The sequence below is a fragment of the Megalops cyprinoides genome, chromosome 19 (assembly GCF_013368585.1).
Source record: "Megalops cyprinoides isolate fMegCyp1 chromosome 19, fMegCyp1.pri, whole genome shotgun sequence".
Taxonomy (NCBI): Eukaryota; Metazoa; Chordata; class Actinopteri; order Elopiformes; family Megalopidae; genus Megalops; species Megalops cyprinoides.
In genome coordinates, this window is record NC_050601.1 from 24,233,028 (window position 1) to 24,244,885 (window position 11,858).

The window sequence follows — 11,858 nt, forward strand, 5'->3', positions numbered from 1 at the left end:
CAGAAATGTGCTACATAAATGTGTTGTTGATGAAGTGGCCAGGGGCACTCGGGTTTTTTCACTGTAATCTGCAAGAAATGACGAAAGCTCAATTCACTGTAGTAAGTAGCCAGCAGGCAGGATTTTGTAAGCAGCTCAGGTGACCTGCTTTGTGGTGTTAAGCGCTGGATTCATCACATGAGGGAAAATACACCAACTGTTTTGGAAATAAGAAGCATACCAATCTTTGATTTTCTGGGGGAAACCACCCCCCCCTCCCCCACCCCTCAGTGAAGACGCGCCCACTCCTCTGCATTTGGGGTGACAGGGTTGTGGTCCTCTCTCCTGCAGGGTGGGGCGAGCCGTACAGAGCGGCCCCGAAGGCGGAGTCATCATGGGGAGAGCCCGCGGGGCCCCCAGTCTCCGTCGACAACGGCACGTCGGCCTGGGGCAAGCCCATGGACACGGGTTCGAGCTGGGAGGAGCCGGGCCGGGAGACCACCGGCACGGGTGGCTGGGACGCTGCCGCGGGAAGGCAGCAGCCACAACACAAGCACGGTGAGTCGGGCTCACAAAGCGCCAGGAACAGCAGCATGCTGTGGTTTCATTGGCTCAGGCCCCTTGTCCAGAGCAGCTTAACTGCATCTCACATTCAAAACCTTGTTACTGGATTATAAACAGGAAGGCCACCAGATTGCTGACACCCTGTGTGGGATATGAGGAAATATTCATTTTCCCACCATTGATTAGCGCTATTTGTTGGAGTTTTTGTGGGGTGGGGGGCGATGCCTTGTAATCAGGGCCTTCCTGTATTTTGACCAATTTGATATTGGCCCTGCTTACATGAGCTCACACTCAGAAAAATAAAATAGAACAAAGATGTGGCTTGTTTACATGTCAGAGGTACAGTTCAGGATTGTCCTCCTTTATCGCTTGATAAGAATAACAGTGTTAAATGTAGTTACACTGTATGTTTCATTCTAAATGTTTGCCATTCCAGCATCATGTTTATGATTCCCATGATTAAAGTCATGTGCAGAATGAACCTTTGGCATCCTGGACTCATGCTGGGTTCAGGGTTGCAGCTGTGGGACTTGGGCTGGGTTTGGCTGAAATCTCATGCAAGACCAAAAGTAGCCTAAGATTCCAACAGCAGCATCCTCTACACCCGTGTTTCCCAACCCTGCTCCTGGAGGCACACTGTCCTGCATATCTTCTATGTATCCTTCCTGCTTGACTAAATCAGGTGTGCTCAGCTAATCAAAAGTGCCACTGATGAGTTCAGTCAGGTAGGTAGAGCAGGGATAGATAGAAGATATGCAGGACGGTGTGCCTTCAGGAGCAGGGTTGGGAAACGCTGCTCTACACCACAGTGCAGTTTCCCAGACACAAATCGGATGAATGTTTCTGTGTGGCCTCGGCGTGCGCTGTAACGAATGAGCGTTGTGTCTCTCCTCCACCTGTCCCCCATCCCCATCCCCGCGGGTCCAGGACCCAAACCTATGCAAGACAGCTGGTGCAGCGGCGAGGACGTCTCCATGCAGGGATCCAGCTGGGAGGATGAGGAGGAGGTGGAGATCGGGATGTGGAGCAATAACGCCTCCTCCCAGGAGTCGAACCCACCCAGCAACTGGTCCTACACCAAGAAGATGCCCCCGAAGGTGAGCGCGAGGCCATGATTTATCTTACATAGAGCACGGTCTCCCTGCTAAATGCTTTAAAAGAATCTGAAGCTCCCAATGTTAGTGGTCCTGGGGTTCCCTCTGCAGTGGGGGTCTGTGTACCCCTCGGCCAGCTGAAAGCATGCAGAGCAGAGCAGCAGGGGAGGTACAGAGCTCACTGGCGTGTCGCTTTTCTTCCAGCTCAATAAAGGAGTCTGCAAGCAGGATGATGCCTGGATGAACCAGTTTGTGAGGCAGTTCAACAGTATGAATTTCCCTGTGAGTACTCACAAAATTAAGAAAGAAATTATAAGTATAGAATAAACTGAAATAGCTTGTATCTTTTTTAACGTGGGTGTGAGGGCACTGTTATGACTGGTGTTTATATTTACTTTTATTGCCCATTTTATGAGTTCTAATTGGCCGTGCCCAGGAGAAGCGCAAAAAAAAAAAAGTTTATTGCTGTCATTTATTACTATAGGTTTTTATTGGTGGGGTTCACCTTTGGCCCCTTTGTGAGTAGTGGTGTTTTGGTTGTGTGATATCTCGGGGAAAGTAACCAGGCGAGGGTTTTCGGACATGAAGCGGGAGAGTGTGCGTGTTTTCACGGCTCGGTGTGTCTGTCTCCGTCTGCAGAGGGACTCTCCTGAGGAGGCCCTGAAGTGCAATAAGATGGATATGCCCGGAGGTGCGTGCCACGGCTGCTTAAACACATTAACCCCTCTGGGCAGCGCTTGTCTCAGAACCACTGCAGAAGAGTGTCTGTGCTTTATCTGACGGCTGGCGTTCTCCCGCAGGGATGCTGGGGGACAAGCGCATGGACCTGGACAAACACATGCTGAACATGGGAGAGTACAACGGCGTGATCGGGAAGAGCCCCGGCCTCCGCCACCAGATCCCCAAAGAGTCTTCCATGGACCGCGGCTCCTACTTCGATAAGGTCAGTGCGGCGCGCCGGCCCCCTGGCCCCATCACAGGCTCCGCCCCCGTCACAGGCTCCGCCCCCTGGACTCCCCGGCCCACGCTTCAGGCGCGGGTTAGAACCAGTCATTCCCATGTCGAGCATATAAGACTTCCCTCCATACTGCTCTCTGTCCTCTTTCATGGTGCAACGAAAATTATTTGTCAGTCAGGGTGATCCTAGGGACCTCCTGATTGGCTCAGTCAGTTTAGGTGCTCTCTTTCCAAAACAGAATGCAGGTGCTCATGCCTGCGTATGAGGGGGAAATGAGCTTAACATGTGTGTGCATGTCAGTGTGAAACAAGCATGGGAAACCATTAAACCTTGCCTGAAACATTGAACATGTTCTGTTTGAGAGCAAAAATAAGTTTGTGCGTTTAACTGGGGGAGGAGGAGGGCTGCGTTAATTGGTCAAGGAGGTAGGCGGTGTTTATTCTTTCCTTCGTCCATTCAAAACAGTGTGTGTGCATCAGGAAATAAAAGTTCTTACACAAAAACAGCCTGGTAGCCTAGCCACTTCATTCATGCCTGTAACATCCAATGAAGCACTTCAAAGTTCCAAATAACGTTTCTAAAAAGCCTAACATTACTCCCAGGCTCAAATTACATACACATGTGAAATGATAATTGCAAGGTAATCTGGTGATAATTATGCAGCGAGCAGCCCAAGGTACCGCATGAGGAAGGTGGTAATTGAAGCTGCTGCGCCTTTGAAGCTTAGCACTTTCTAATTCTCTGGCAGCTTACGACGTTTTACTGTACCCTGGCACTGGCCTCCCCGCCTTCAAGAGGCACGCTGCCCAACGTCGGCCCGGTTTTTCCGGCCAGACACCCCCGCCCCAAACTGACCTGACCCGAGTCTGCTCTGGCTCTGGCACGGGCCGGGGGACGTTTGTCCATTTTACCCGCGTTTAGCGCCTCGCTCACCCGCGCTCTCTCCCCCCCTCCTCCCGCAGAATGTCAGCAGCGTGTTCGGCGGCGGCGGAGCAGGAGCGCAGGGGAGAGGTGCCCAGCCGCCGCTCGGCTCCTCCCAACCCCCCCTCCGCCCCCAAGTGCCTCCGCCCCTGCTGTCCTCTCAGGTACGGCGCTCGCACCCGCGTCTCTCCCCGGCGTCCACTCGCTCTCAAGACTAACACGCTGTATACATGTACACATCACCGGAACAGGGGGAGTAATGCATACGGAGTAGCCTGGATTTCAGCAGATTGTAATGGAAATAGCTGAAGCATCTTATAAAATAAATAGCTGTAGAATTGGAAAGTAAATCGCTGTGGACCACCTCAGTCCTGTGATAAAATGTCGCAAACAGATGTGGTGTAATACAACTAAAACGTCAGCTCTTGTTCAGTCGATTGGAGATGGAGAGGAATGATTGAACAGTGGCAGCAGCAGTTAACTGTGGAAGTGTCTAGCTAACGGCTTTTGCGTAGTATTGATGTTAGTATTTGATATTATAAGATGGCCGATGATCAGATGGGGAAAAAAATCAGAGCAGCTGCCCTGTAGGCTTAAGGTAGATCACATAGGTGTTTGCTTGACCAATACAGGGCCACTGGGATATTACATGCCTCGCTGTGTTTATTGTTGTCATTTTAACAGACTAAATTTATACCTCTAATGTGAATACACTGCGGTTGTTTTTTTCCGTGCGAGTAAGTGGTTGTGTTTTGGCCCGTTCGTCGCTAAGCTAACGAGCTGCCGCTCATACCGTCTCCCAGGTCCCAGCCTCGTTGTTGAAGTACCCCCTCAGTAACAGCGGAATGAACCCTCTTTTCGGGGCACAGCAGGTGGCTGTGCTGAACCAGCTGTCCCAGCTAAACCAGATCTCCCAGCTGCAGGTATTGCCAACTGTTCCTTTCTCTCCCCCCCCCCACCCCCCCTGCTTTTTACTGTGAGGCTGTCATCTACATCATTGGTAAAATAGAAGCACCAGCTGTCAGGAAAATTACCCCCACTGGAGCACAGGAGCGTCATGTGATGCATCTTTCTCTCTGCAATGGGCAGAGTAGTGTAGTGGTAAGAATCATGGCTCGTAACTGAAAGACTGCTGGTTCAGTTTCCCTTTGGGGCACTGGTGTTGTACCCTTGGGCAAGCTGGTGTCTAGCCCACAATTGCCTTGGTAACTATCCAGCTGTATAAATGGATAAAAATTTAACCTATGTAAGCCACTCTGGCAAAAATGTCTGCTAAATGACAATAATGTCATATGCAATGTAATAGTTCACTAGTGTGCACCAGCATGTCGTATAGTTTGAATATTGTAACTAACAGGCCTTAATAGGAAAAATTACAACAAAATGCACTATTTTCGCAGTTGATTACAACCTTCATTAGTAGCTGTCACTAGTGCTGAAACCGGTGGAGCGAAGGAGAGGGCCCTGTGAATGACATTAATTGTCCGTTGAAAATATCTGTTGAAGTGCTTAGTGTTTGGCTGGGTCAAGTGCGTACTCAGTCTGTGTCCTGCCTCCCCCCAGCGCCTCCTCCTACAGCAGCAGAAGGTGCAGAGCCAGAGAAACCTGCCTGTTGGTGTCCGGCAGCAACAGGAGCAACAGGTAGGGAGACCGATCCTCTGTCCACTTCAGATCTCACTCCTCTGCGTGCACGTGTAGGCCAGTCACACGCTCACATGCCGCTACGCTGTGTCTCCCGCAGGGCCGCCCCCAGCAGATGATGCCGCCACCCCCCCGCCACCTGGACCCCTCCCTGATGAAGCCGCAGACCCCCCCACATCTGCCGTCCCTGCACCAGCCCGGCTTCAAGTCCTACCTGGAGAACTTCATGCCCCAGAATGCACCAGACCTGCAGAAGGGACAGAGCACGCTCAGTTCGTTCAATAACTACCCGTTAGGTAAATCCCCGCCATGATCTGTGATCACTGCAATCCCGTTATTTAGCAGGGGTATGTGTGTGTGTGCGCGTGCGTGTGCGCGCACACGTGGTACATAGTGTCTCAGTAACAGCACTCTGGGGGCTGGGCAATTTGAGCACAGTTGTCTCCTTCATCTGAATGTGCAGTTAATACAGCTCCCCCCCCAATCAAAAAAACTGCAGGGAGAATTGATTTTATCTGTTTATGTTTATTGATTTTATACTTAATGTTCTGGGTACATAAAAGGCATTCAGGGTCAGTCTGGGAGAGTATAAACCCCAGGGAAAATGCCAGGTTGGCCATCTAAGGCATTCAGCCCTGTAAGGCGAGCTGACGTGCATTTGGTACGCTCAGCTTAACACTTCCCCTCAGGGGGGCTCAGTCACAAAAATGTACAGTTCCAGTCCTTTAGTTGGTCCGCGTGTTAGATGATGATGGCGCAGTGCAGCACATCAGTTATGGCTGGAGTGAGGAGCCTCTTATGATCCTGTTGGGTTTTCTCCACTTCTCTCTCTCTTCTCTCACCAGGCTTGAATTCAAACTTGAATGTAAACAGTCTGGACATCGGTGGTGTCGGGTTCAAAGAGCCACAGTCCCGGCTGAATAAGTGGATAGCCATGGACATTTCCGCTAACTCGCCACTTGATCAAAACCCCAGCAAACCTGGTAAGTCACGCTCACACCCTGCTCCTCACAGACAGAGTATCTTTCGCTTGCAGAAAAAAGCACAGCTCTTTCTGTAGCAACCAGTATCATAGTAACGCTGCTGGTTGCGAATTGGCACGTGACTGCTTGGTGTGTTTGGCAGTCCATCCCGTAGGACACTTTGGGCTTCACCTTCATATTGTCACTCAACATCTAACTGAAGCTTAAACTTTCCCAGAAAAAGTCAGCTAGTGTTCGGAAATGAACCTCAGAGAAAGTGTTCAGCTGGATGTCGGTGGGCCTCTGAAAGGGCCAACTGGTTTAAAAAAAAAAAACTCTAGCCGTCCAAGCAGACACTTTCCCTGGGTTCGATCTCCGCCCAGGAATGAGCCCAGATCCTTTTGTAATGAGAGATGCGGGTGTCGCAGAGTGTGAAAGCCTCCTCTGTGTGTGACCGCAGGTCCGCTCTCCTCCGCGCTGAGGCTGGAGGACTCCCTCTTCGGTCCGCACGACTTCATCAGCTCCGGCAACGCCCCCGTCAGCCCCCCCGGGTCCGTGGGAGACGGCTGGCCCCTCCGTGCCAAATCGCCTCACGGCTCCGGCAGCGTCACCTGGCCGCCAGGTGAGCCGGCCTTTTCCACAAGGGGGGAGAGGGCGCCTGTGGTCTCTCATTTATATCGAAATTTGAACGGGCACTCACAGTTGGATTCAGAGCATTTGTAATCATGCTAACACAGCTGGGGGTCAAAGACCACTAAAGTAGGTGGAAGCTAGTTGAGTTTAGTTTAGCTAACTTGAGTTTAGTTGAGCTGTGCAGAAGAATTCCATTCGTTATTCCATTACAACGTAACATGAGATCAGCTCGTCATTTTCCTGTAACATTACATGTAACAATTTGCATTTTTCCCTGAACTTTATCTGAATGTGCACTGGATTAGATGTTTTGGCAGCTCTGGTTTGTGAGGGCCTCTTTAAAACGAGCTGTTCATATAGGGCTGGGATCATGGATGGTACAGCAGTGATTGGAACACTGGCCTGGTCAAAGGGGGAGGTGGAAGTGTGAAGAGACGGATGTCCCTGTCCCTCCTCCTAAAGCTAGGGCTAGAAACATCTCTAAATAAATGTTACTTTGAAAATACAGAAGAATGTTTGCTTACATACCTTCTGTACTTGTAAGTCAAGGACATTGCTGTTGGAACGAATATTGGCTCAGTAGTCTAGATATAATTCCAGAGCAAACCAGCCAAGCCTTTTTGAGCTCTTTTTTGTGTTGATCATTGGGGTGTATCCCAGCAGTGGGAACTCCGAGCTCTCAGCCCTAAAAGAAGCATTCCCCTCCTTCCTCCTCAGAGTTTCGCCCGGGTGAGCCTTGGGAAGGATATCCGAACATCGACCCTGAGACTGACCCTTACGTGACTCCTGGAAGCGTTGTTAATAATCTCTCCATTAATACTGTCCGGGACGTTGACCTCAGGGACCGGAACAATGGTACGTTTCAAACAACACCTCTCTCAGGGTTTCACACGACCAAATTCTGTAGCTGGAATTCTGATGTCCAGACCGAGTCTTTTTTCTGGTTTCACAATGTAAGCTGTCTGTGAGCCAGGTACCTTTCTAAAGCTCATTCACAATTAGTTCTTTTCACTACTGTGAACCACTGGTAAACTTTTCTCAAGACTTTTCTCAAGACTTTTCTCTGACGTGTGGTGCCTCTGTTCTTCTTTTATATATTTACTCAAATCACTTGGTTTTTTACTAAAACAGTCAAGCTTATCTTTTTGAGCAAGATGGAGGTAAAATACTGTGATTTTGTGGTCATCGGGGTCAGCGGTATCCACTCGTTCTTGTGTCAGTAAATTCTCAACTGAGGGATGGATGATTGGGACATTTTTTATATACTGAGTATTTCATTTTAAAACTATTTTATTTAACTAATACGTGTTGCATCTTATCTTAATTTGACTGCTAACAGGACAGCACGTGATGTTCTGCAAGCTATGCAGAAATGCACAGCTGTAATTGTACATCACTTAATTTGACCAGTTGGAAGCAAAAAAAAAAAAAAAAGTAGTAAAGAAGTAATCCTCTGGCCACAGAGTAAGTTGCGGTTACCCCTTTAGCCTCCATCATCCTCAAAGTCGGGGATGGCTCTGAATGGGAATGTCAGAGCCTGTAACGCTGCTCGAGATGAACCCTGAGCGGTGGGGCAGACAGGAAAGTGATGCAGGCGTTCCGTTTGTGACTCTTCCAGGGACAACCTCATCTCTGAACACCACGCTGCCTTCTAATAGTGCCTGGTCGTCCATGCGTGCCTCCAACTACAGCCCAGCACAAAGCACTTCAGGTCAGTGCAAGGCAGCGAGACGCTCTGCTTTAGGAGTGCATCACATATCAAGTTAGTTGGTTTACACCTTGATCCTGAAAGACTAATCTGTGCCAACAGTGTTACTGTGATGTCCAGGTAGACTTGTGTGAAATATGGCGGCAGTGTAGCATAGTGGTTAAGGAGCAGGACTCGTAACCGAAAGGTTGCCGGTTCGATCCCCGCTGGGACACTGCTGCTGTACCCTTGGGCAAGGTACTTAACCCACAATTGCCTCAGTAAATATCCAGCTGTATAAATGGGTAACATTGTAAAGAACTATAACCTATGTAAGTCGCTTTGGATAAAAGCGTCTGTTAAATGAATAAATGTAAATGTAAATATCCTCAGCGTTTTTCTTTTAAAGCAACAGTTGAGATCAGACGCTTTGCTCAAAGGTGCTCTGTCAGTTTCCCTGTATGGAACAAAACCCCAAAACCCTCCAATTCCGGTGGCCTACACCATGTATTACCTAAAACCGCCATGCCTGTGCAGCATACAGTAGGTTTGTGCTCATGACTGCATTCATTTTGTCCCCCCCCCCCCCAAAAAAAACAGCCAGAAGCGGCGACTCCAAAAACACATGGTCTCCTGGAACAGTCGCCAACACCTCTCTGGCCCACGAGCTGTGGAAGGTTCCCCTCCCACCGAAAGGCATCTCTGCCCCGTCCCGCCCGCCCCCCGGCCTCACCAGCCAGAAGCAGCCCTCGTCCTGGGACAGCGCCCCCCTGCGGCTCGGGGGCTGGGGCTCTGACTCCAGATACACCCCCGGTCAGTGCATCGGTCCTCAGCCCGAAGGAGCCTCGTATTTTTACCACTTTAGTTCCGATTTATTCCACTCTGCTCAGTTTATTGTTTGTGGCACGCTGTACAATGCAATCAAACGTCACTGTACTGTACCGCCATTTTTGGCTTGGTCCAGTCCAGTCTGGCTTGGGCTGGTTCACAGTCCCGGACTGTGGAACTGGGAAAAGTGGTCTATTAAACTACCCTGATCTGGTCCAGGGACAGGCCTCTTGAGGGAATCTGGGAATTAGCAGACCAGTTTGGAGCAGCTAAAGGCATCATCACACACCCACTGAGAGTAGCTCTCGTTGGCTTCATCTTTTCATCCCTGCGGGGACACATGAGTGTGAAACTGAAAGAAACCAGACGTACAGAACTCAGGTTGTTTCTGGATTAACCCCAGTGTTGGGCCGGGAGGAGTGTCACTGTAAAGCGTTTATTTCCTGTTTCACCCTCCAGGTTCCAGTTGGGGCGACAGCAGCTCAGGAAGAACAACCAATTGGCTCGTTCTCAAAAATCTCACACCGCAGGTGGGTACACCAAATCCAGAGCCTCTCTTCACAAGGCCCCCAGACACGCTGCCCTACAGCTGCTGACGGTTTACTATACACTGTACAACCCCGCTGCTAGTGTCCCCAAATGCAATATTTTGACACCACCCCTGTCTGTATGAAAACCTGGTCTGTGCCCATGGACGGGTTTCCGGTGTAAGTGTCCCCATTGGGGGTCTAAACGTGTTCGTGTGCGTGTGTCCCCAGATTGACGGCTCCACTCTCAAAACGCTGTGCATGCAGCACGGTCCACTGATAACATTCCACCTGAACCTGCCCCACGGTAACGCCGTCGTGTGCTACAGCTCCAAGGAGGAGGCAGCCAAGGCGCAGAAGTCTCTGCACATGTGAGTGTGACACCCCTCTGTCCGCCCCCGCAGAGAAAGGCCGCCCCGCATCGTGGCCCCAGATCAACACTCCCTCTGCGCCGGTGCTGAAGCGGAGTTTTTAATGTTGGGGATGATGAGAACGGCTGGGCTCTGGGTGTCTCCGTGCTTGAGTGGCACTGTTAGTTTTCAGAACGGTGATGTCATTGTAGAAAAGGTTACCGCACAGAGGCTCTCTCCTAGTGTCACCAATTGGACCTGAACGACAGAGCCTCAGGCGGCCAGCGCGGAGATGCCCACAGCCATCGCTGAGCCTGGAAAAGCTTCATTATGAGTCCGTGCATGCTTCACTGGTGTAGCCCCACTGCTAACGCTAACCTCTGCTCTGCTGTGTCGCCCACAGGTGCGTTTTAGGGAACACTACTATTCTTGCTGAGTTCGCCAGCGAAGAGGAGATCAGCCGTTTCTTTGCACAAGGTCAGTCCATGGCTTCCCCGCCCAACTGGCAGACCCTGGGCGCCGCCCAGAACCGGATCAGTTCCATCGAGGGGTCCCACCCTTTCCCCAGCCGCACCGACCCCAATCACTGGAACGGTGCTGGGCTGTCGGGAACCGGGGGCGGCGACCTCCATGGCTCCTCCCTCTGGAGCTCGCCCAGCTATCCCGCCAGCCTGTGGGGGAGCCCCAGCGGCGGCGAGGGGCGGGGCATCAGCAGCCCGTCCCCAATCAACTCCTTCCTCCCTGTCGACCACTTGGCAGGAGGTGGGGACACCATGTAGTACAACTTTCACCTTCTGACTTAAGAACTGTGACCTCAGTGTGTAACAACTAATAATTCAAATAAGATAAGAAAACAAATGGCACTAGTTGTACTTTCTTCACCTACACGAGAAAAAAAACGGGGTCAACCTGTGGAAACAAGTTACGTTCTTTCTGCACATTTTTCCACTCTGTTTTAGCCCAAAACATATCAGTTTGAATACTTGAATCATGCTGGCCAATATTATAATGTGAAAGGATATATTTACACTTCCAGGTAGCGCTCTTTGTGTGGAGAAAAACAAAAAAAGAAAAAAAAAATTGCTTCAGACGAGCTCATTTAAATGTTTATTCATCATGTTTGAATTCCATTTATTTTTGTTTTATTTTTATTGCGTTCGTTTGCTGACAGTGTTGGAGTATTGGAGCTTTTTTTTTTTTAACTTTGCACTGAATGTGGTCTGTTTTGTTTTTATTTTTCCTCTCAGTATAATCTGCAATATCGAGGGAGCCGAGAGTTTCCGGCGTAGTTGTTTACTCAAGGATGTTCTTAAGAAAAAAAAAAAAACAAAAAACAAACAAAAAAAAATAAAAAGCGTGCGCACTCTGCTACGCCTTGACGTACGCCTACCTTATCGTGGTATTGAGGAGTTTAAAACAATTATGATATAACCGCTGGTTTAGAGTTATTTGAGGACGTTCGAGAAAAGAAAAAACGAAGAAAAAAAAGAGAATAGTATTGCACCAATTTTGTGTTTTAAAAACTAAACTAAAGAGTTTAGCTCTGCAGCACAGGAGACTGTAGGAGCAGCTGTGATTTGCAAAAACCTGTGATGCAAGCCAGGGGGAACAGCACTTTCAAATAGGCTTTCGTTGTGTCTCGGAGGGGCCATGTTGTGCCCTCTTGTTTACAGACTTTTGAGGGGGTGGGGGGGGGGGGTGTGTTTACTCTTCC

General features: G+C 49.8%; 1 protein-coding gene across 1 annotated transcript in view; it reads left to right on the top strand.

Moving 5' to 3' along the window:
* Positions 1-11,233, top strand: part of LOC118794273 (trinucleotide repeat-containing gene 6A protein-like) — a 38,311-nt gene extending 27,078 nt beyond the window's left edge. The window contains exons 7-23 of the mRNA XM_036552491.1: positions 331-537; positions 1,471-1,640; positions 1,842-1,919; positions 2,277-2,328; positions 2,438-2,580; positions 3,558-3,680; positions 4,320-4,439; positions 5,080-5,157; positions 5,258-5,453; positions 6,003-6,140; positions 6,580-6,741; positions 7,470-7,607; positions 8,371-8,463; positions 9,040-9,252; positions 9,727-9,797; positions 10,026-10,165; positions 10,548-11,233. Coding sequence (XP_036408384.1) covers positions 331-537; positions 1,471-1,640; positions 1,842-1,919; positions 2,277-2,328; positions 2,438-2,580; positions 3,558-3,680; positions 4,320-4,439; positions 5,080-5,157; positions 5,258-5,453; positions 6,003-6,140; positions 6,580-6,741; positions 7,470-7,607; positions 8,371-8,463; positions 9,040-9,252; positions 9,727-9,797; positions 10,026-10,165; positions 10,548-10,923 — 2,498 coding nt within the window. The 3' untranslated portion in view covers positions 10,924-11,233. The remainder of the gene's footprint in view (positions 1-330; positions 538-1,470; positions 1,641-1,841; positions 1,920-2,276; positions 2,329-2,437; positions 2,581-3,557; positions 3,681-4,319; positions 4,440-5,079; positions 5,158-5,257; positions 5,454-6,002; positions 6,141-6,579; positions 6,742-7,469; positions 7,608-8,370; positions 8,464-9,039; positions 9,253-9,726; positions 9,798-10,025; positions 10,166-10,547) is intronic.
* The last annotated feature ends 625 nt before the right edge of the window (positions 11,234-11,858 follow it).